At 41.4% G+C, this 24,998-nt stretch overlaps 2 protein-coding genes across 2 annotated transcripts; one reads left to right on the top strand and one right to left on the bottom strand.

The window, feature by feature from the left end:
• Nucleotides 1–80: 80 nt before the first annotated feature.
• LOC116037378 (midnolin-like) lies at nt 81–6,292 on the bottom strand. The gene is made up of 7 exons (XM_031281255.2): nt 5,832–6,292; nt 5,640–5,727; nt 5,464–5,526; nt 3,952–4,473; nt 3,639–3,744; nt 2,796–3,044; nt 81–738 (listed from the first exon to the last, which is right to left on the bottom strand). Exons 1-7 carry the CDS (start codon nt 6,044–6,046, stop codon nt 584–586), a joined length of 1,398 nt encoding a protein of 465 aa, XP_031137115.1. The 5' UTR covers nt 6,047–6,292; the 3' UTR covers nt 81–583.
• A 5,562-nt stretch (nt 6,293–11,854) lies between these two features.
• On the top strand, nt 11,855–24,825 carry LOC116037247 (voltage-dependent calcium channel beta subunit-associated regulatory protein). The gene is made up of 11 exons (XM_031281052.2): nt 11,855–11,982; nt 12,213–12,397; nt 15,302–15,373; nt 18,393–18,538; nt 18,748–18,809; nt 18,914–19,076; nt 19,156–19,336; nt 19,432–19,575; nt 20,334–20,532; nt 20,670–20,874; nt 20,950–24,825. The coding sequence occupies exons 3-11, from the start codon at nt 15,326–15,328 to the stop codon at nt 22,796–22,798; spliced, it is 2,997 nt and encodes a 998-aa protein (XP_031136912.1). The 5' UTR covers nt 11,855–11,982; nt 12,213–12,397; nt 15,302–15,325; the 3' UTR covers nt 22,799–24,825.
• Nucleotides 24,826–24,998: the final 173 nt, after the last annotated feature.

Here is a 24,998-nt window from a genome sequence, read left to right as displayed (position 1 = left end):
GGAATTTAAAATAAAAGACGCCCATGAGGGCAGCATTGTCAGATGTTCTGTGTCTGGAAAAAAAGCTTGACAAAAATATCTCCAGGTTTTAAAATGTTTTCATTTATTCTTTTTTTCTTTCCTTCCTTGTGTTTACACTTTAATATTGCATAAGTAAAACATTTTAGAGGAACATCCCCTGCACAGAACAAAACATACAGTTTACATTCAAGACATGTACATTTAAGGCATTGGAATACATAAACAAATATACAGTAAGAGGTCTTTGTACAAAACACCAAGATGAAAATGTATGGTCTACCTTTTGTGGCATATGCTACATAACAATGAGAGCCATAGTCACTACAGGACAGACTCAGATGAAATAACATGCTCAGCACAGTGACAGCCACAGGAATAAGACTCCACGGACTTTTTGGGCTTACATTCTTCAAAAATGCTCATAGTTTAAAAATAGCAACAAAGCAGCTCACCCTGATGCTCTTTCACCTGTTCCACAAGTTCAGAGGTCAGCTTTGGTTTCCATGATGGCTTCCAAGTTGCTATTGCTATCACAGTGAGTGGATCTTTTCTGTCCAAGAGACTAGGGACGATGCTGATATGGGTGAGACGTTTGTGAGTTCCTGCGAGTGAGCCTGCGAAGACGCCTCTGATGCATCAAAAACTGCAGGCGCTCCAGCTTACAGTGCAGTGTTTGAATTTCCTGTGTGGATGAGCAGATGGGGTGACTCTCCTCACCTAGAAGATGGGAGGAATAACAACTTGTTAGACATGCTACACAATGATGAAGTTATTGTTTGATAAGTTCTGCCGTGAATAATTTACTTTATCATACACAATATATTCATGAATTTTTTTTGGGCGTGGTACAAGAGTAAAGGGAAAAAGGCTCTATATGCTAAAGTCCCAGTGCAACAATTTAAATGATAAAGCCAGGACTCACTAGTCCTTCATTATATTCAAATATTTGAAATGGGAATATAATCACATCAAATAGAGCATACACTAGATTTGTCATGCAAGTAAGCTACAGATGGGAAAATGCAGTTCATTATTGTAGGCCAAAAGGTGTAAGTTACAGGAAACTCCAGAAAAACTGAGAATAAATCAAAAGAGAAAGCAAAGTAATGGAAACACATACTTGTACTCCTACGCACACAAATAAATAAGATTGATGATGGGGTAAGTGTTGGACCAAAATTGGCAGAAGCAATCAATGACCCAGAAACAACAGAAAGAGGGGATTGGGGGGGACTGTTGATGACTATGGGGAGAGAAATCCAAGTTTTATTTTTCTTATAGCAGTGAAAGAAAAGGAAATTACCATTATTATTATTAGTAAGTGTAAGATTAAAACGTCTACCGGTATTGCAAAACCACTCACTCAGATTTGCAACTCGTACTTCCAAACTGGGAAATTTTCAAACAAAATAAAAATTGCAAAACCTATCCCTTTATATAAAGCTGAGGATAGACACTACTTCACAAATTACAGGCCTGTACCTTTACTTTCCCAATTCTATAAGATATTGGAAATGCTCTTTATTGAAAGGTTAGATGATTTCATTGAGAAGCACAATTTGCTGTCTGATAGTTAATATGGTTTAGAACAAACAGATACACATCTTTGCCGCTAATTGAATTAATACAAAAAATTACTAATTGTATAGACAAAAAAAGTATGCAGTGGGAGTATTTATAGATCTAAAAAAAAAAAGCTTTTGATACCATTTGGGGATAACTTGTGGAGTCCCACAGGGGTCAGTATTAGGCTGGAAACTGAACTAAAATATAGTACATAAATGACACTGTATATGCAGAGTATCAAAAATACTGAAATTTGTTTTATATGTGGACGGCACTAATATTTTTTGGAGGAGATCACAATGGAGAAGAGTAAATTAAAACGGTGGTTTGACATTAAAAAACTATCACATTATTACATGTCATTTAGCGGACGCTTTTATCCAAAGCGGCTTACAGTTGCTATATATGTCAGAGACCATACACCTCTGGAGCAACTAGGGGGTAATCATTTAGGAGGAAAGTTTCATTAAAAAAAAAAAAAATGTTCGTACCACTATGAAAAGTATGTGTATTTCGATTTGTGGGGGGGAGTTGTGGAAATTGTTTGGATACTGAACTTAAACAAAGTCCAAATATAAATCAATTTAGGAACATGTACAGAAACATTTTTTATTTTAAGAGGTATAGAGATGAGGAAGGGTTGGTAGGATGAACATGAGTTTATTGTTTAAGTTATTATTACTATTTTGTTGTTATTATTGACACTGGGTGGATATTTGGTTTGTGCATAAGAGGATTGTTGATAAGTTGGGATAGTTGTTTGAGTTGTGTATATCATAAATATGTTTTACTATGTCCAGTTGTTGAGTCATGGAGAAGGGGTAGGACCATATAAGCCCAAGTAAAAACATCTTCCTACTCCTACGTGATATTTATTTATGTTTTTTATGAGAGTAAGAGTTTGTTATATGTTTACTGTTCATTATATTGTTTTGTTTTTGAATTCTTACATGTTTCAAATTAAATAAATAGTTGCACACGCAAAGTACTGAGACTTCTGAGTTTAGGCATAGTAACAGACTTTACTCCTCAGCCAGTGTTGTGTGTGAATAAATACGGCCTTTTATTAAAGCACCAAGTGTCATTTAAGCCAACTGTACCTCTATTGTTAGCCAAGGCATCCATGTTTGCATAAGGAACGTACAGTATAACCAATGCAATCTTCAGTAACTCCTACAGTGTTCAAGTGTGTAATATTATTTGTTCACCTGGAGTTTTGCTAAGTTGCTCTGTCTTCTGGGTCGCCAGTGTTTTGCTTTTTGCTTTGCTTTGCTCCTCGGCTGTGAGGGGGGGGCTGGCTGGAGGGTTCGCATCAGGACAGGGGAGATGAGGAGGGGCAGGTTGAGCCCCCTGGTGGTGGTAGGCAGCCCTGAGGAGGTCGTTGAGGATCTGGAGAATGATGGCGATGCCACGTGGAGGATGGCTGACGTTGCTCGGACTGCAAGGGGCCAGAGTGCCTGATGGGATAAGAAGAGTGCGTGGGAAATGAGAGAGGGAGAGAAGGATAATAGTGGATGAAAAAGAAGAACCCAGTAGACATTAGAGCGGCAGCGATAACATATCAGATCTATTTTAAAAGCAACTACTTTCATTTAGTCATTTTCAAGCCAAAATCCCATCGGTTCACTGCTTCCAGCTCCCAGATTTAATGCTTTTCTTTATCATAAACTGAATATCTGTGGGTGATGGACTGGTGGTTGAATAAAACTAATACATAAAATACATCTCCTTGGCTATGCCAAATTATAATAGGCATTTTACTATTTTCTTACATCTTATAAACTAAATGATTCATTAGCTAATCTAGAAAATGATTGGCAGATGAATCAATAAGCCCAAAAAAACATAAATGAACTGTTGAAAGCTAACACTTAAAGAACAAGCCATCTGTGCAGTTTATCTCTTTTAATATCCAAGGACAATCCTGCACTTTGCAGTACAGCATTTCACTTTACCTACTAGACTTGCTGTACTAATGACAATAGTACAGTGTATATTCTCATTGTGTTGTTATGTCATCTTCAGGCCTCTGCTGCTGCTCACACACTTACCAGAAAAAGTCCCTGAGAAGACGCCTGGAGAGTGGCTCACAAAACTTTCTATGACTGCTCCTGGCGGCTTGCATGGCTCTGCAGTGGATGATGCATGAGCATTACTCTGTAAAATGAGAAGGAAAAGATCTTTTTATCATCCATTATGAGGAACAATAATGAATAGAACTGTTGAAAACTGGAGACTTTGAACTCTTAAGTGGCTTATTATGCAGGTTATGTTACTAATACATGTCAATAATACATAGTGCTGAAACCATGACAATGCATTGTGATTTAGATTGACCTTTGCAGTAGAATATGTCTGGCTAACCTCTTTGAAGGTTGAGGCTGGCGCTGGGCTCTGGGGTCCTGGAATGGAGCAGGTGGGAGCAGGTGAACAGATTGGTGTGGCTGCTGGTAGTGGACAGCTGGGATGTGGACAACCAGAAGGCAAAGAAGGGGTTGAAAGAACAGGAGAAGATGTGTAGCGCGTAGAGCGTGGAGGATAGGACTGATGTGGAGGGGCAGTGGTGAGTGAGTGCGAAGTTCTGGGTCTCTGAGTGCTCATTTGGATCGAGGATGTAGAGTCAGAAGAGTCCTGGGCTACAGTAGAACTTTGAGAAGCAGGTAAGGTGGCGGACCCTGTGGCGTTGGTGGAGGAGTCAGGATGGCTCATCCTGGCGGCAGTGGGCAGGCCGGTTTGAAGCTCGCTGCTGCTCCCAGCTCTTAAGTCCCGGTGCTGCTGTAGCTCCGCCACGTTCTGTGCTGACAGTTGGAGCTGCACATACATCACGTGGGCGCCAATTCCCAGTTTAATGGTCAGAGGCAAGCGCCCAGACAGGAAGTCACTGATCTGCAGGATAGTCAGAAAAGATACACTTCAGAATTTACAATCCATGAGCTTTTGCTGACACGCATGGTTACCGTGGTAACAGCACGTGTGGTTTAATACTTTAGGAAACATTCATTGAGCAGCTACGTTGTCAGAAATACAACATAAGAGCAACTGGCATATCTGTTTACTGCACAGCCACATAAACTCACATGTTTTAAGAAAGTCAGCATGGATGCATTGGATACATGCAATGTTTTTCCTGTGGCATACCCCTCCAGTAACCATGAAAACTACCATATAGAGGATACAGTCATTTATGAATGTAAATAAAGGGTTATAACTTTAAATAAACTTTAGGCAACATCTCTCTGCTTAACCTCCCCCTTCAAGTGAAGCATGCAGCTGTGCCTATGTGTGTGTGTGTGTGTGTGTGTGTGTGTGTGTGTGTGTGTGTGTGTGTGTGTGTGTGTGTGTGTGTGTGCGTGCGAATGTGTGTGTGTGTCGTATGACTGTCAGTAACCAAATGAAGTGTGCATTGCCATTGTGAAGAACATGATGCAATAATGTTTGCATGTGTATGCATGTTTCCCTAAAACATCAATACAAGAATTTGTGGAGTTTTCTTTTTTCCCAAGACAGCTGAATCATGCATAATTATACATACACATTTTTTCAGAAAAACTGAATGATCAAGTGTTGCTTTGTGGGTTTAGAAAATGCTTATACTTCTTGAGCAAGTTAACATTTAAAGCCCAGATTATCTGGAAAAAATGCATTGTCACAAAGCTGAAAACAAAAAAGCAGAGGTTTGTGTCAATACGTAGTTTTCACGGGACAGAAATTAGATTTGGTGTTACATCCTACTTCACAAAATAGGGCTTAAGTGGAAAACCCACGTCCATTGCATAGTTTTTCACAGACAAGCATTTTTTTCCCCCTGTCCTCATTCATGCATTCAACAAGTGTCCATTTATTTGCAGCATAGAGTTAGAAAGACATTAAATCTACCTGGTCTTCTGTTAAACTTTCCAAGACGTCCATCATAGTTCTCTCAGCTCTGGCAGTGGGGCACTGTGGCAGTAAAATAGAACATGACATCAACATGATGTGATTAAATGTGTGCATAGAAGTGAGTGGAAATGTGTTTCCCCTCAGTGAAAGATATACATCGGCTTACTACTCACCACTAAACCAGCTTCAATGGCAGGGACCAGGGTCAGTTTGCTTCCATCTGCTACACCCAGGTCCAACAGTTTGCCTGCAGTCAGCTGCCTGCCACATGCACATGATATAGCCTAATCAGTATAAATTGACTAAATAATACCAACGAGTGGTGATGAAGAAATATGTTTGATTCTACACGAAGCACAACTCACTTGTCTCTGTACAGGAGGGCGATTCTGTCTGTTTGCAGTCGGAGTTTGTGGGAGATGTGTGTCCTCAGTCCCTCCACAGTCTCTCCTCGGGGGACAGTGAGCTCCACTGGACTGCCGGTGGTCGAGGTGATGGACAAATGCATGGTGGAGACCCCAGCACCGCAACTTGCAGACTCGCCCGGGGTGAAGCTACAGAAGCCCCGCTGCTGCTCCATTCAGCTGGCTAGCTACTGTAAAAGGTCCAAATGTAAACCAGATTCTGATCGCTCGACTGAATTAAGGCGATATGTTTTCTCTTTAGTCTTGCTCCTCATTCCTCAGTGGACAGCGTGAAGCAACTTTGAACATAACAATTTTTTGTTTAAACATTACAGAACAGTTTAACCACAACCGAGTGTAACGCTTCCTCTCTCTGGCTTTAACAGACGCAGCACGACTACTCCACCGAGCGTAAAACACCCCAACACTGTCAGTGCAAGCTCCGCCCATTCGGACACACAGCCAATCAGCGACAGCCCCGAGACCAGTCTGCCTGCACTGTCCAAACGAAAACGCCTGTTTCTCACATGGCTCCACCCTGTTTTGTGCCATACTCACCATTCATAAATGATGCAATCTGCAGAGCACTACAACATTTTGTACTCTACAGAATGTCATCATGTCAAGGTGTTTGTCTCATTTTTCAACCAAAAGAGACAGACTGTTTTGTGATGTTTTTAATATTTTAAAAGATTAAAATATTTATATATATATATATATATATATATATATATATATATATATATATATATATATGTGTATATACATGTGCAATGGGCATATAGTATATAGTCCAGGGTGAAGGTTAGTGCAAAGTGTAGTGACTAGAGACTAATATGAAAAATCTTTTAAAATATTAAAAACATCACAAAACAGTCTGTCTCTTTTGGTTGAAAAATGAGACAAACACCTTGACATGATGACATTCTGTAGAGTACAAAATGTTGTAGTGCTCTTTGCACATTCTGCACTCAACCCATTCAGCCTCTTTTATTTTCTTATAAAACTGTTTTTGTATGTATTTATTGTTTATTTCATATTAATGTTTAGTATGTTTGTTTGTTTATGTTTGCACCATTCACCAAGGCAAATTCCATGTAAGTGTACTTATTGTGACAATAAACCATTTCTGATTTCTGATTAAAAGCTTCCCAGAGAAGTCACAATATTTCTGTGCTAGTCCTAAAATGACTCATAGTCCACCAACAACAAAGCTTTACTTCCTAATGATCATAATAGCCTTATTATTGCACCAGATTTTCCCAGGCTGTGGGACATTATAACATCAACCACTACTCATCTGTATTTGTGCGGCCTACAAATACAGTGACACTTATTTAACGTGTGAAACCTGAACTGGATGATCCTAAAAATAGAATAAGCACCTGGAGCTGCTTATCATCCAGGATACAGACAATTGCTCTTTAGGTGAATCAGCTTCAAAAGCCAAAAAGTCTTCTTGATTTCAAGTTATTTTTTAGGTCTTAGGATGCTATATGAATATGCACATTTGTGTAGCTACAACTTATTATATAAACTACAATAGTAAAAATAATTCCTGCACATTTTGGGATGTTTTAACAGCTTACAATAAAGAAGAGCTGGTAGTTTTATATAGTGAATTCTAACTACACAAATAAGCCCAGGTGTGTAATGAAAAGTCAAGTCAAGCAAGTAGCCTACATTTTATTCAAATAGCTTAAAAATCACAAATTTGAATTATAAAAATATATTTTTAATTTCAACCGCTAGAATCAAAAGATTCAATTCAGTAAGGGTTTTTTTATTTGCCTTTTCAAGGTTACATGTGTGCTGAGGCCCTTCCCAGCATGCACTGGGCTGTGGGCTGAAGGCAGGGAAACACCCTGACCAGTTCATCACATGCACATCTGTGGATGCGGTATAATCTCACTGTTCAGCCAGTGGCAGGAGACGCTAGACAGCATCCACCCTTTGTCCTCTGCAGTCTTTTTCATCCTCGGCTGTTTAGTATTCGTGTCCCACCTCTGGTCCATAGCAGGGTCTCTGGGCTGCACCTGCCACATGACTCATAGAGAGGATCGGTTTGGAGTAAAGTGACGTAGGAAGCCGGGATAGGGCAGGATATTGCAGCTAATATGTGTCTCTTCACAGTGGCTAAAAATAGCTACACCCACAACACCCCCCTCTTCATCCAGCCTGCGTCACTCCACCCCCATGCCCCATATCACCTACCTCCCTTCCTCACCCCACCCCCACACTCACTCCTCTCCTAAATGCAGACATGTTTGCTGCCTTTCTGTCTGAAAACCTATGCAGTAGGCCTAAGTGAGAAAAACAGCTATCCATTGTCTCCTTTTCTATTCTGTTTTGCTTTGCATGGCTGTTTTCATCTCTATTTGTTTCTTTCTCTAATGCTTTATTGATGAATAGTGTAGAAACATGAGAGCTAGTGTAGATAGCATACATATACACACAGTAAATTCAGTGAAATTCAAAAGGAATCCCACACGGTTCTCTTCTTCGTCTTTTCTCCTTTTAAGTGTCTTGATGAACACAATGTCCCAATGAGATTTTGATGGAGATCTTGTCCTTCCTCCCTGAGCCTACTCCACTCTGATTCCTCCCCAACGTTACTATGGCAGCATGCTATTCCAATGTTTTGCCCAGACGAGTGAGAAGGGAGAGGTTGCTGCTTTACATTCTTCGGGCCTTGCTGAGAACAATTCCACAGGATGTCCTGCTCTCCAGAGCATGCAGAGACGCAGCTCTGACGTCAACCATCCAGCAACACACACACACACACACACACTGCGTTTAACCTCTCCACATTCCTCTTACCCGTACATGGCCTCTCCTGGCATCATTTCCCAGATGTTTCAATCCTCTGGTATGTTACACCTTAGAGTCGCTGGAATTTCAAAGATAAAAAAACATTTGTATGTGAGGAGTCAGTTCGGAATATCTCATAGAGAATCTAATTGATAGAATCAAATCAAATGGCTGTCGCAAATAGAGAAACACAGATGGAGGACAGCACTAATGGCTCTTCACTGATCTTACAATGCATTACTTTATATCCTTATTTGGGATGAAAAATCTGAATGAATTGCTGTAAATTAATTTCTAGTCATTGTCTTTAGCTCAGCTATCTGTTTACCCATTCACTGTACTACAAGTACAAAGCATGGACCAATGCTAACCATATGTTAAGCCAGAAACCCTGAGAGGTACCAACATGTAACTGCAATGTTTAGCCATTTATGGATGAATTTAGTATTAGCAAATTTAATGAAATGATCAAACTTAACATCTAATTTAGTTTCTTAAGAATATAAAAATTGTGGGATTGCATCCAAAATTGTACATTTTCACGATTGTATATCACCTTTAGGAGGCTTGCTTGTTGTAGAAACTGCTTGTGACTAATAACTTAAAGCAACATTATGTCATTTTTTCAAGAATAAATAATACATTACTCTTACAAATTAAAAGTTGAGCTCATAAGTTATAAAACGCACCCTTTTTCACCTGAATACACTCAGGGGTTTTGCTGCTACAGCTTTACTTGGTCTGGTATGACCAGTAGCATGCTTAATGCTAAGCTTTTAAGCGCTGCAACAGCTGGGTAGAAACTGATTAAATAGTTTCACTGGATACATATATTACAGGATCATTCACATACATCTGAAAACCTGCTGCATGTATAAACTGAAGGGAAGAGGGCCGAGGACAGAACGCTAAATTCCTGTTTTAGGAAAAATGATTCACGGTTACAAGGTAGGACTACACACATATACATGCATAGACATACTTTATGCTAAAAATGATTTGACCAATCATATTCTTTTAGTTGAATAAGTGTACATTCGAAAATGCAACAACAACTCGATTACACATGTTAGGAGTGAGACTAACACCTGAAAGTATGCTAAAATTATTTTTGAAGCAATATTTTGTGTGACGTTCCAGACATTGAATAGCTTTGAAAAGTACTGCCATTCTTTTAGATTCTGGATGATACTGTGTATTCAGTGGAGAATTTCTTTTTTATATATGTGTAGAGTATTACACCTGTAATACATATAATAATATAATTATATGTAGGGGCCTAAAGCTATATCTCAGAGACTGCACTCAATACGGCAATTTTTTTTTGTCTGCTAAAGTGTATAAACAAGTCCCAAGTTCTTGAAAACCATATGCTGTGTTTACGTTTCAGATGTTTGAAGAGGCTTTGTGCCCGTAGAGTTAATGAAACCCTAAACGGAAAAGAGACTGAGGAGCTATATATGTCCCAAGAATGTACTAATAAAAGACACATAGTCTGAGAAGACACGAGAGGCCATTAAAGTTGACATGGCAGGAGGACGTGTGGTCACATTCCTGAATCAACAGCATCTCCTCTGTCCTCTGCATCTATCCAAAAACAGTGACACCTCACTGCTCCAACAGACTTCATTATTTCTCCATAATAACTCCAGTGAGTAAATACATGTAGGTCAATTTGTTGGCTCTGAACCTCAGTCGAATCAAAGTTTTCTCTAGTCATGTGTGCTGTTATTTCTGTCACTCAACCAGCTGTTTTCAGTTTCAGGCCCATTTGCTAAAGTTTTTTAGGCAAGGTCTTTGTGTAGAAATAGATTCTTCAGATGTCTGACCTTCTACCTACCGCTAGACTAGACTACCGCTTTCTGTTATCAAACAGGCGCAGATTAGACTTCCTGCCACTTTGCAGCTGCTGCATTTTCCATCCGTGCTACTCCTTTATTTGTGCAGCACACAGGAACGTACACTACAGAGGTGATGATTGCAAGGAGCCTTTTGGGATCAGAGTGTGAGCGCAAAAAGAATAGGACATGTGTGATGCAAAAAGCACAGGGGATAGAGAAAATAAAAGAAACATATAATGGGAATAACTTGACACTGAACCAAATTACAAACACTCTTACAAAGGTGGGTTATCTTGGTCATATTGAATGCCTTTTAATCACATTTGTTATGAGTCAAATAACTAAGCTCAAATCATCAAATACGGGCCTGAACCCCACTACCAATCCTAAACACCAATCAATCAATCAATCAATCAATCAATCAATCAATCAACCAACCAATCAATCTATCTATCGATCAAACAATCTATCCATCGAACATTGTCAAACTAGAGTTGGATCCAGGGTTTGACTTGTTTGAAAGATGATGCAATGTGGCAAACACACATATGATCATGAATTGCAGCAGTTTTATGGCTATTTAACTTTAAGTAACAGAGTTTAGATTTGGCTGTGTGTATTAGTGTATTAGGACTTAATGACCTTATATTAAATAAAAAAAATTAAAAAAAATGAATGCATTACGTCATGGAGCGCAGGTTGATGGAACTCATCTGTACTAACCGTGTGAGTAGTGATAGGCTACTACAGATAGATAGGTCTACATGTTCCCTGAATAATATCCCTCAACAGTGTGCATTTGAGGAGATAACAATATTGCCGGATCAATGGTGTAACATTTGTTTTAATTTGGATTGCTTCTATTAACTTAGAATGATTTTAAACTAGGCCTATTCTCTATTTAGCTGTGAGTCTGGACTGGATCTGACTCTGTTTTTTTTTTTTTAAAGAAGGAAAAGCTGCATGAAGAACTTCCATTTTAGGTAGTCCATATTTAACCAGAAAACAACAGTACAACGCTGCCCCCAGGTGGTGAAACGAGAGATAAAGAAAACTTCCACAACACCCATATGTGTCTCCCTGCATTTTATCACGCAACAAAGAAACAGTGGCAGACTCAAATACACCAATTGGAAAATGTTAAAATATGAATTAGAATGTCTGGATCGGTTAAAAAAAAGAAAGAAAATCAGTTAGCCAACCTATCAATCGCTCTGTCAGCAGCTGCCATTCATGAGCCGGTGCTGTGAATGAGGTTTTCTCCTCCATCTCACATCATCACCACCATCATCATCATCAGAGGCGGTCACGCGGTGCGTAGGGAGCGGGCGGTGGGTGTGTCTAATCGCGTGTGGTTTCATTCATAACTACAGTCTTCATTTGAAGCCCAAATTAAAGTAGGCTATGCAGACGGGGCAGGCTGCCTGTGGACCGCCGCTTCAAACGGAGTCTACAGCCGGGTGAGTCCGATCTTTGTCCCGCTCACATCAGCACCAGTCATTGGACCTATACAGGCGTGCTCGCGGTGTAATGCGCTACTATTTCATTATGCAAGACGTGGGACAGGTGACAAGAGCCGGCTTAAGATGATCGCAGTGATTTAGTGAGATATGTTTGAGGCGCGGGGAGCACGGAGCCCCCCGTGTCCGGCACATGAGGGCTCCTGTGTTACTAATCGTGATCCCCGCAGGCTGAGAGCAGACAACGCAGAGATGTGGGACAGTCCTGATCGGCGGGTTTTCGGAGGAGAGAGGAAGATGCTGCTGATGCTGATGCTGAGGCTGCTGCTGCTGAGCGCCGCCGCCGGCTGCAGAGGCTCTCTGTAGTCAGTCTGCACAGCGGAGGGAAGCTGCTCCAACACCGCCTGTATAGACCGTAAGATACAGCACATGGAGACCACCATAATCCAGTCACACGTCAGGGTGATAAGCAGTGACCCCGCTCCCCTCCTCCTCCCTCCATACTGATGGTGCTTATAAGGGTGTAAGCACCACAAGCATCATTCCACTAATGGAATGAAATGTGTGTGTGTGTGTGTGTGTGTGTGTGTGTGTGTGTCGGAGCCGCCTCGTCCATCTGTCTGCCTATGGTTAAAACGAGAGATGATGTGAAGGCATAACATGTCACGAGACCCTGGAAATACACACACACACACACACACACACACACACACACACACACACACACGCACACTCACTCACAGTAACCCCTCAAATAAATAATAATTACAAAAAAAAAAATTAAATATAGCCTATTTAATTATAATATTCATAATAATGTAACAATCCTAGACAATTCTCCATAGATGCAGTGACAGACCATAATCGATTAATTGCCTACTGATGTTACTTGTTGATTTTCCGGTCGCTGATTTTTTGTTTTTGCCTTTTGTGTGTTGTCTGCTGTCAAACTCCGCTATATTCAGGAAGTGTCTTTTTTTAAAAGCAGATAGAATAAAAAGGGGAGTTTATATAGGCTCATATAGACTGCTTGAATTTGTTGATGAAAACCATGTGTAGCAATATATAATAATATTGAGGAGGTGACGCATAGTGATGCATTGGGATATCGAATCGATTTGAATGATTTGAATTCGTGAGACCAGTGAAGATTCACACCCCTACAACCCATAAGGGGATTTTCGAGGCATTATTTCAAAATTAGGCATAATGATGATTAAAAAAAACCTTCTCTCCTTTTATTTCATTTCTTATTCCACACTGGTTGACAGCGAAACACATAGGCCTATATTGTGTACCTCCTGCAGTTATATGATGTTTACAATGACTGAAATATTCAAGACTATGTTTTAATGGCTACACCATCTAGATGTGTTGTCCCCAAAATTCAGACTAATATATAGTGTACGTGATTCCTTGGAAACTTTAGGACCTCAACTAGAATTTAAAATAAAGTTCTATGTGGGTTTAAAAACAGTTTGGCTTCACAGTAGAAGTTTGTCATGACTGACACACCGTGGATCAACATTACAATCAATGTTTATACATATTTCATTACAGCATTGCATGCATGATATGCATAAAGGGAACTGCTATGGCTGAGTTTGGATTGGCAGTATTAATTAAAGGTTAGTTGCTGTAACAGGTCAGTTAATGTGAAATGAGTTAAATGGGCTTCTGCTGAGACAAGCCTTTTTAAAGCTCCTTCTCCAAGTGTGAGTTTAGTGGTTTTATTAAGTTGTAATAAGAAAGAAAAGGAAAATGTGACATTTTTAAGACCTTGGACAATATCATTCATTAGACCATTTCATTATTCTGCAAGAGGGCTTTAAACCATTTGTTTAACAACTGTTTGTTATACAGGCAGCAAACTATGATCATGTCAAAATAAAAATACAATTTTTTTCATTAAAATTCAGCCAACACTTAACTTTGAAAACCCTATTTATCACATGTCAGTAAATATGTGATAACTAGTTTAAAACAGCTGTAATCATATCAAATATGTCTTCATAGGATAATGTATAATTGTTGACAAATACTGCTTGCAACTACATTATAGTTATAATGTGTTACATGTTTACATACTGTTTACACATGCTAAATAATGGGGGTTAAAATGTAGCATAATCTTTGTGTGGTTCTCTAATGTTGGTGTGCTCCTGCTATTCAGAGCTTCGTCCTCGTCATAGTTACCTTGAGCTGTTTGTATGTATTGTATGAGATATTACATAAAATACCACGGAGAGGGTATGTGCGGCAGATGGCAGTGTTACTAGTATGTGTAAGGAATGCAATCATGTACTGTTACTCAAGCTGTGCTCTGTGTAAATAATGACGTACTGTCAGGTCTTCTCCTCTTACCGTCTGTCTCATTTTATAGACAATGGACTGTGACACCGAGATGAACGTTTTTTTGAGAGATGCTTGGTTATTGTGCCGTAATTGTCCATCTTCAGGAGATATCAGTAGGTAGACACATTAGGGTTTAATGCACAGCACTCAGTCCAGACAAGAGTTAGGTTTGTGTCACTTGGGTATGTTAAAGGGCCATTACACCAATTTTAAACAAGAGGATCCGTTACCTTACATGAGGAGTACTGTTCAGTGTGCGAAAACAGTTGTGTAATGTTTCTGTTGCTATAGTGATGTCATCAGGGGTATCTTTGCTATTTTTGGGATGACATTAGAATTGTAACAGAAAGGCGTCATTACAAACTGGGATTGTAGAGTTTGAAAGACGTAGGTACTTACCATATACCATAAAATAAATGGATGTAGCAGCAGGGATGTCACCCATTGGTTTGCGGACTGCTGTTTTGAAGACTCAAGTTTCAATTTGGCCATCGCCATCTTGGTTTTTTGAAACCGGAGGAGACAAAAGAGGGCGGAGCGGTATAATTAAGGGCGTTCCGCTTTGACTGACAGGTGGGTTGCTGTCACAGGAGACGGTTTGACCACAAATATGTCTTCCTCTGGCAAAGGAGTTGTGTGGGAAAACCTGTACTGTATATGAGATGTGATGGCTCGTCATCACACACTGTCCATGTAATTATTACACTAAAAGGAAAGCATTAAGTCAATGCACATGTATGTTTTTAAAACTGGTTGAATCATTTCCCGAAACAGCTGGGCACCGTAGTTTTTAGCAAATGTTACTCACACAGGAGGAAATAGTGTGTTTGTTGAGGTCCATTTCCAGCTGTGGATGAATACACCTGTGGTGCTTATTTATGGCAGCATGAGAAACAGAAATTGTATTATTGTCTAGAAAGAAGCAGCTGTGTCTGACTCCACTTTCTCCACCTATCCTCTGCAGGGTTCACACACGCTGACCTGGACCATGAGCAATGATTTGCCTGTTCTGACAAGTCTGACTGAGAACTCCACTGTGAGTACCACTACGTCCGACACCATCAACACATACTCTGCACACCTTCACATCAGCTGGTGTCTGTGGTCTGGTGAACGACAACTCTTCCACTTTTAGGGATCACACTGGACCTCAGCCAAAAGCAATAGGTAGACACAGTGAGTTAACACCACAGAGTGTTCCAGTAACAGGTGTTATATATCCCAGGTGGAGCTGCTGTAGTGGAGGATAGCCTGATCTGTATACAAATGATTGTGCTGCTGGCTTTGTGTGCCACATACTGTAGCCTCTGGAGGCTGGGGTGGGGGGGGGGTATATCGGAGCCAGCGGCAGTGATTATCGGAGAGTTAAAGCTGTCTGTAGGGAAAGAGAATTGGCTGTTGTTTGCCTCGACAGTGTGTGTTAGAAACATGGTCTAAAGACTGGCGAGAGGCTTCGCGGCTCCAGCTGATTGATTACGTTGTTCTTCCTGTTTGGCTGAGCTTGTAAAAACAGCAGATTTCATTAAGCTACAGACACTCTGACACACACACACACACACACACACACACACACACATCCATTAGCCGATTGACAGAAAATTAATCTTTTCAGTCATTTTTCAATCAAAAATGTCAAACATTCTCTGTTTGCTGCAGTTGTGATTTGCTGTTGTAAACTGAATATTTTGGGCGTTATGACTGATTGTCAGACAAAATAAGGAATTTGGAGACAGCTAATTTTTTTTTTTACTATTTTCAGACATTTTATAGACAAAAATTGATTGAGAAAGTACTGGGCAGATCCAGTCAGCAGCAGGCTTTGGGTTGTTGCTGTAACATCCTTGCTGCTGCTCCTGTTAAGACCATCCTCATCTAAAGGTCGGTCCGTGCTCTGTGAAGAGCTTCTCCACTCCACTCCACGGTTTCCTTTAAATCTGTGCACAATGTCAATCTTTGACATTTCCATATATTATGTAACGCTAAATGTTGCAACAGATGAATATTCCGTTTGTGACGGTGAAGAGAGCCCAATTATTTTCACTCTCTTTTGAAACTGACATCAGAAGAAGAGCCAGGAAAGTCTGGTGTGGGGATTGCTCATGTGTTTCTGCATCCTCCTCCGATTTCCATTTTTAGCCTGCGGAGGCCTCATTTCCCCCTCATTTGGAAGAGCTGGGAGATTGAATTAAGGGTCTTGCTGATGTTTCAATTAGCATCCCCAAGCTCACTCAGCCAAGACTGAGAGTATTAATCAGTGAGAGTAGAAAGCAGTTGTATCTGTGTGTGTGTGTTTGGTGTGTGTAGATAAGAATCACTGTGAGGAGGTAGGGACTTAAGAAAGTCTTTTAGTGTTAATTCCACTCCTTATTCAATATGATGGTGCTTAGCTAGCAGCATAATGCGACAAACAGATTCATCATCGCTGGGAAGCTCAAAGGGAGAAAAAGCAATGACTAACACAGCCAGTGAGCTCACAGCAACTAAACATGACAACAGAGATACTGTATGTAAGCTCCTGCCGTTTCGTGCTATTAAATGAATGAGTTACGAGCTCCAGCAATGTCATCTGAATACAAGCAATGGGGATTAAATTGATGTTGTGCAACAGTGACAGAGTACAGAGCGTACCAGGGTTTGACCCATATTGGTTTTGAATGCTGATATATTTTGAGTGACACATCATATTTTCTGTCAATATTTGATTTTGATTCCTGTCGGCAAGGAATTGTTGAGTTCTATTTTGAACTTTTAAGGTAAATTCTTTATTCATATTTCAGGATATACCGTTTTGTTGTTGTCTCTAGAGCCAAGAGTTAGGATTGGAAAACTGGTATAAGGGGTGAAAGTAACAAAACTTATTTGATAAAAATGGAGGAGAAAAAAATGCATGTGAATTGAAAAACAGAGTGGGAAAAATGGACGTGAATAGTAAGAGTGATAAGTTATCAAGTGATTTGATTCATTTAAAGCTGATTTAGGCTAATTGAAACGGTCGTGATATGATAAAAACAGAGCCATGTTTCATCATTTTCCTGTCTTACATTCATCGTTCACAAATGTATTATTTAAGCGTAGTGGCCTCAAGGGTGATAACACAAATAATTGAAAAAGACTGAAGTGATCTGCATTTAAATTGTGGTTTTTGATTGACATTGCTGATAAATGATACATGTCAGGTGTTGTGAATGATGAATGGTTTACAGCCCAGTTGATTATCAGATGAACACTGTTTCAACGAAAATCAAGTTTATCGAATCACTTGATAATGTATCACTCCATTTTTCAATTCGAATGCATTTTCATCACTTCAGGTTGTTTTTTTTCTCCAATTATTTTTTGTTACTTCCACCCTTGAGGCCACTTTCCTTAAATGATAAATGGCAATTTTGTGTTGTGAATGATGAATATCAAAGACAGGGGAAATGATAAAACATTACTTTTTTTTTTTTATCATATCATGATAATCAAATCAGCCATAAATTAATCAAATCTTGATCTTTCTTTTTCAATTCACATTCATTTTCATCTACTCCATTTCTATCAATTCATTTCTGTTACTTCCACCCATCATAAACTGGTTGGTGTGTAGGTTTCAAAATCTCTATAAACACTGCAAATGTGCTGAGCAAAAGAAATACATTGTCCAGTACATGGCAGATAAACTGAACTCTGGGATCCACTGGTGAAAGAAGTACTCAAAGTGAAAGTATTCAAAATGTTGCTTAAAGCTGCAATGATACATCTTTTTTTATTTAATAATGAGTCAAATGACTGTGTCATGTGAAAAGGAGTCACTCATTTTCACTCCTTTAGTTCATTCAGACATAATGTATGTTTTAATATGTGGATCTAATTGTCACTGATATATTACCACCATATTTTATGAAGTAATTATATATTTGGTATGTACGTAAAATGTACTGGAGTGAAAAGTGCAATATTTCCATCTGAAATAGAGAATGTGAAATGTAAACGTAAAATGGAAATACTCAAGTGAAGTACAAGTGCCTCAAACCTGTATTGTTTTTGACTAACTCTTGGCTGCTCCGGATCAGGATGTGCCTGTGTCGGCGGGCCAGGTGGACAACTATGTGCTGCTGTTGGTGCTGCTGAGTGTTTTTGCCGGGGGGACGCTGGTCCTGCTCTCCCTGCTGCTCCTCTTCTGTCACCACTGCTGCATGGGTGGACGACGCTACTCCAGGTGGGTGCGCCCCGCCGAGGGACACACTGTGGGACAAGCAGACCTGCTTCTTCTGCAAACACACAGGGATTACAGGAGCCAACGTGATTGGGACAGCAGTGGATTAAAGCTGCGTTATATGTGAAATTGAAAGCTGTGATGTGATTAAGACGTTTGTGTTTTCTGTGAAAGAGCACAAAGAGTGAAACCATATATTTTCCCCTTTTCAGAGCGAGTGATGACCCTGAGAAGACAAACACCACTTATGCTGAGGATTCTCAGCCCACCCAAGGTCCGAGCTGTGTATTTCCATACATACAATGTGTCTCCTGGCTCACCGTCGTCACTAACGCTATTTCTCTCCCTCGGTTCGTCCTTGTTCTCTTCGTCACTCAGAGATCACTATTCATCTGGATGAATCAGACGCTCTCTCAGCTGCGAGCTGTCACGATGGAGAGACAGAACGATTTGTCTCCACTGGGTCAACTGGCCGCAGAGTCTCCTTCAATGAATCGGCACTTTACGAACTGGAGAAGACGACCCAGGACAAGGGACGCAGGTACAGTTCGACAAGGTCATTTTGGCATTTTTATTTTGGATAAGCTGGAACTGGATTTGACGATTCGTCGTCTTCTCAGGTACACCCTGACTGAGGGAGACTTCCACCACCTGAAAAAGGCCCGGCTGACCCACCTTCACCTGCCTCCGGCCCCCTGTGACCTGAAGATCCTCACCATCATGGAGTGTGACTCAACAGAGAGCAGCACCGTCAACATCAATGAGACAACAGCTCCCAAACTGCCCCTCACCATCTACCAGGTAACTCTACACTGGGTGTGATTTAACGCACAAATCTCACCAAATCAGATTGTTGTTTTTTTTCATCTCTAACCTGCATTTGATTTTCCCTCCAGCTCCCTGAGAGAAGAGTCCCCGACTGGGTGGGACAGAGCCTCAGCGGAGGTCTTCCTGGAGACCCGCACCACTCCACCATCCTGGACCAGGGCACCAGACAGGCATCGTCAGCTATGAAAGTACAGCACACACGGTCCCAGACAGTGAGTTTCCCCTTTTGTGTTATAAGGTTATAAGATGGTCAATACATAATGCAGGTCAATACATTTTTTTAGCCACGCTGGCAGCATGACTCTTTAGAGGGCAAAGTTGGTCTGTCGGTTGGTCAGGTCGACCACTTTGGTCCAGATTCCAGACCAGCTCAAAGTGATGCTTTGCCTAAGTACAGCCTCACGCTAGCGTAGCTGTAGAGTCTTGTTTTATCACTTCCTCAACGTGGGATGAGATGCACAGTGGTTTCATTGAGATCTTTTGTTCTCAGGCATGTTTTCATCCTGGGTTCTTGTCGCCAGTGTGCGTCAACATTTCAGGGTGTGACTCTCAGAAATGCCTGTGAGAAAAGTATGAAATCACAGCTGACATTGTTAGCATGTTTATAAGTTTCTACTTGAAACATTTGTTTAGATTAAAAGAACCAATTTTTTGTTCATTTCATAGTTTGGTTTTTTTTTTACAGCAAAATTGTGAGCCTTTTCATTGGCCAGAAATACATTTGCACAGATAGACTCCTCAGTGAGGCTTGATCCGCTTGTATCATACACAAACAGAGTGTGAAAAGCAGCTGCCACAGGCTCAAAGCTACTGATGCACTGTGACATCAGTCATCACTGCAGCTGAGTGACAATATGACAAATTGCTGTCCCCTGAGGGCTTTGCCTCTGCCCGTCGCAATTCATCTCAGCTCGTCTGCCTCAACACCTCCTTAATATGTCTCATCTCCTCCCTCCATCTCTTCTGTCAGATGGAGACTATCGGGGACAGTGGAGAGGCTGAGAGCGAAAGGGGGATGAGAGGAGAGTTGACTCAAGCTCCGGGCCAGACTTTAGTTCTACATTTCTTCTCTAAACTGCGGCGCCATGCCAGTCTGGAGGGGGCAGGGCCTTACTTCAGAAGGTGGAAGTTTGACAGCAGTCACCGGGCTGCCAGCCTGGATGCCAAAGGTTTGGATAAATGTCATAAATGAATGAATAAGCTCCAATGTGTGGATGATGTCTAACTATGCAAAATAATAGCAATTTGAAAGAAAAAGGTGAAAAACATCCAGTAGACAGCTATCTTTTATGTGAATTACTACCAGGGTCCCCCAAGAGAAGGCCCTTCCAGAGACAGAGAGCAGCAAGTGAAACTACTGATCACAGCGAAGACGACTCTTTGTCCCTCCGAGATGAGGTCATTGACTCTTTCCCACAGTCCCCCATCCAGACCAGTGGCCTCCAGTCCCTCTCTGCAGAGTCTCTGTCCCACGCCGACACTGCACCCACGTCCTCAGTCTTCCTCAGCAGGTAAATCCCTTCTCATTATCCCATGACTTGCACAATGACATTCCCAGAATTATTAAATATTCTCTATCTGTGCAGGTTAAAAGTAGAGGCCACGGTGGAGGTAGGTGGTAGCAGCACCGATGCCAGAAAAGAGGATCTCTGTTCGCCATCAAATGATTGTCGCTCCCAGAAACAAGAGGAGGCCACAGCCAATGGGACAGGGGTAGAAAAACAAACAAAGTTTGGTGCAGTTATAAGAACAAAAGCATCGGGAGTCGAGCTGGAAGCGATAGAAGATGATGACTTGTTTGGAGCACAACAAAGAGATGCCGTACAGGAAAGGTCTAAAGACATGACATGGATAACTAAAGACACCAATACATCAGATGTGAGGAAAAAGAGTGAGGCAGAAGCAGATGACGGAGATGAGGGGGTGTTGGGAGCTGAGGCCAGACGAAGGGCCGACTCAGGCTCATCCCTTTTGTCCATGAATCGCCAGGGGAGTTTGGAGGCTCCTCCCTCCCTGTACAGAGACATTTGGAGCTTGCGAGCCTCTCTGGAGCAATATGCCTCCTCAGACCAGAGCAGCACCGATCGGGAGTCCATCCGCAGTGATGCCGACAGCGCCTCATCTTTCGATGGTGCCGGAGTTCGCTCTGGCCTGGACAGCTGCTTCAGGTCCCAAGACCTGGACGATGAGCCTGAAGAAGGAGAGGGAGAGATGTTGGAGGGAGGGATCAGAGGGGCTTCAGGTGGGGACAGTGAGGTGGGAAGCGGAGCTGGAGGAGAGGGTGAGCCAGGGAACCGTAAGCTCCTCCAGATGGACAGCGGCTACGCCTCCATTGAAGCACCATCCAGGGCCCCGGAGGAAATGAGGCTTTTTGGGACTCCTGGAGCTCCTAGAGTGAAGACGGCGTCTGAGAGAAGGCTGTTCTTCACCAGCTCTGGGAGAAAAGGTTCAGTGTGCGAGAGCATCAAGGCCAGGCTGTTTCAGGAGGAGCTGGAGGATGAGATGGCAGACAGCGCAGAGGAGAAACTAAGGGAGAGATCTCAAACTGGCAGCCAGTCTCTTACCCTTCAAGAACCATACGAGCTTCTGAAATCCCTTCATCCTCAGAAACCTCCAGAATCACACTCCCAGCTGATGTCTCCGCTGATGAAGCCAATCCCACAGCCATCAAGTCCTCACAAACCCCGTCTCCGCCGCCGCGACTACAGCATCGACGAGAAGACAGACGCTCTTTTCAACGAGTTCCTCCGGCATGATCCCCGATTCGACCAGCAGGATTCTCCGCTGCGCTCCAGGCACCGATCCAGAGTTCACCTCCGGAAACAGTGGCAGAGACACAAGCAATACAGCGACCCAGGGTCAGGCGCCGGGGGTAGGTACTCCCCATCTTTGGAGAGGCAGAGGTTCACTCCGCTGCGGAGAGGTGACAGCGCCAGTTACCCTCTGGACACCAGGTATCACAGCACACTCTCACGCATTGCGAGCGCTGCCGACGAAGAAGCCAGTGAGGTTGCGGCTTGTGAGGATGCAACCAAAGAGAGCACAGAGGACAAAGATCCGTCAAGTGAAGGAGCTGCGAGGGACGCCACAGAAAGTACAGCCGACACAACCTCTGAAGGCACTGATGCAACAAAGAGTTGTGCGGAGTCAACCGATGAAGGTAATGGCTGCCAGGCCTCTACGAAAAAGGACGCAGAAAGCACAACTAGCTGCACTACTGTGACTACACAAATGATCCACATGGATCCGAGAGCCAACAACAGAAACAACAACAGTAGTCAAGCTATTCTAACAGAGAGCAGCCTGACAGACAAGCTGGTCGTGTCGGTGGAAGAGAGGCTCTACGGCGGCCTGCGCAGTGCAGAGAAGCTCGGCCAGGCAGGAACGGAGCATGTGCTTACTCACACGGCCTCGCCTGGCTTCAATTCCATATAACCTGATAACAATCTGCAACTTTATTTCAGATCCATTATCTATAATCGACAGACTGAAACACTGGTTTATAGAACGTCAAACATCATCATGTGCTAGATACTTGGTCGATCTTTGTGTCCCTTACATTTATTTCTAAATAAACATAGCCTAACCGATGCATCAAAACACAGATTGCGTATATCCTAAAGGACAGAAGTACCTTCTTTCTTGGTGGCCAGTCTCGTCCAGCATTTCCATTTAGACCTTAATTTCCACTGTGACGCCATGTGACACGTGAAGCCCCCTTTTTATTGGTAACCATTCTTAAAATCAAATGCATTCATTACATTGCTTTGAAAATATAGACCCATCTTTAGAAATTAAATATTTTCAGCCTTTACTGTGAATTTTCAGCATGCTACTGTATGTCCAAACAATGTGTATGTGAATACTGTACAGTTTAAAACAAAAAGCACTTTGATGGGAAGAAAGATAATGGAGTTTCTGTCACCCATTTCTCTCATTTTAAAACCATATCCTCCTCAAGTGTCCTTCTTGTCTCAATCACCACAAGTGTAAATCTCCAAGAAAGCTTATGGTTTCTGTATTTAGAAATAGGAAGAACGCTGACCATGTAAACAAAACAAAAAGTTAAGTTCTTCAGTGCTCGCAGCCCTCTCTCATTAACACCATATAAGCAGATCTGGAGAATGCACACACTAGGCCTATTAAGTAAAAACAGATGGGATGCCCAGACTATACAGCCAACACAAGGGTCGAAAATATGTGCATCAAGATCTTTTTTTAAACTCATATTTCATTTATTTTTAGAGGATTTTGTTAGTCATTTGTCCCAGTTATTCATTATTATAAAGGAGGCGGTACCCAGGAGCTTCCGTGGGCTCGAGCAAAGGGTTTGTATCACTGCTGGGACTCTGCTGAGGGGCAGACTGACTGATGACACGTAAGTGACTGACACAGGAGCCTCTCAGGCTTTTAAACAGATGGTCCAATGACAGAGTTGAGGCTGCGAAAGTGGAGGTTGAAACTAAAAAAGCAGCAGCATGGGATATACTTACTCTGTATTACCAAATAAAAGATAAGTCTGATAATATTCTGTGTTTCTTATTGTCAACAAATGCAATGAAAAGACCAAAACTAATAATTAATCCTACTGTCAAGAATAACCTGTGTAGCTGAAGCCTGATATATCGTAGTCCTCTCCATTGTTGTCCATAAAGTATAACCCCCCCCCACCACAAAAAAAAACATGTTGCTAGGGTAACATTTTTTCATTGCTACAAACACAGCCACATTTATTTTAAATGAATCCCACATACATCATAAATATGCACAAAATGTATTAATCCACAGCTGAAAATATTACCCCAAAAATGCACTATTTACTCCCACTGGAGGAGTGTTTGCTAAAAACCACAGTGCTCAGCTGTTTAAGGAAACCATTTAGGATTTAAAAGAATAAAAGCATACATTTGTCACCCACTTCTAAAGAATTGTCTTCAGTAGGAAAATGATGGGCTGAGAACTACAGACAGGCTGGGCAAGTCAGAAAGTATTGAGAGACAAACAAACACCTTGATGGCTTTGTTTATTTGTTGACATTAAGAAAACTATAAAATATTGGTAGACCTATCTGTTAAGTAATGCTCTGAGGATAGCCTGTCTTACGTTAAAATCACAGGTTGACAAGCTGTCTTTTCACGCTCTCTGCAAGTATGGATGTGAAATGTAATTATTCGTTCTGCATTCATGTCAAATTGCATCTCTTCAACATGGGAACATTGCTGCACGTTATAATGTATAAGGTCACCTAGGAAACTGTGAGGGTAGGTACAGCTTGTCCCTTTTTCCTGTCACATAATTGGGATTGAGCTACAGTACATTATGTATGTTATGAAACTCATGTTTTTATTCTCATTCATGGTGAACCATCTGCTTTATTGTAAAATGAGTAGTGCAGAAAATCCAATGCCTTGGAGCCTTTACAAAGGCTAGACCTTGTGGGACCAACTGAGGTGCATATTCATTTTGGATCAAAAAAAAAAATTCTGAATAAAAAAAAAAAATAAGTGAAAAACTAAAAGTGACTCCACAAACTGGGATTTTATGCGTGTTATAATCCGACTCATGTAAGCTAATGTAGTGTGAGGAACTGTCTTAACAGGAGAATCGTTACCTTGAGGAACAGAAAGCAAAACGT

The sequence above is a fragment of the Sander lucioperca genome, chromosome 9 (genome assembly GCF_008315115.2).
Source record: "Sander lucioperca isolate FBNREF2018 chromosome 9, SLUC_FBN_1.2, whole genome shotgun sequence".
Lineage (NCBI taxonomy): Eukaryota > Metazoa > Chordata > Actinopteri > Perciformes > Percidae > Sander > Sander lucioperca.
Note: the sequence above shows the minus strand (reverse complement) of the source record. Positions and strands in the feature narration are given on the sequence as shown.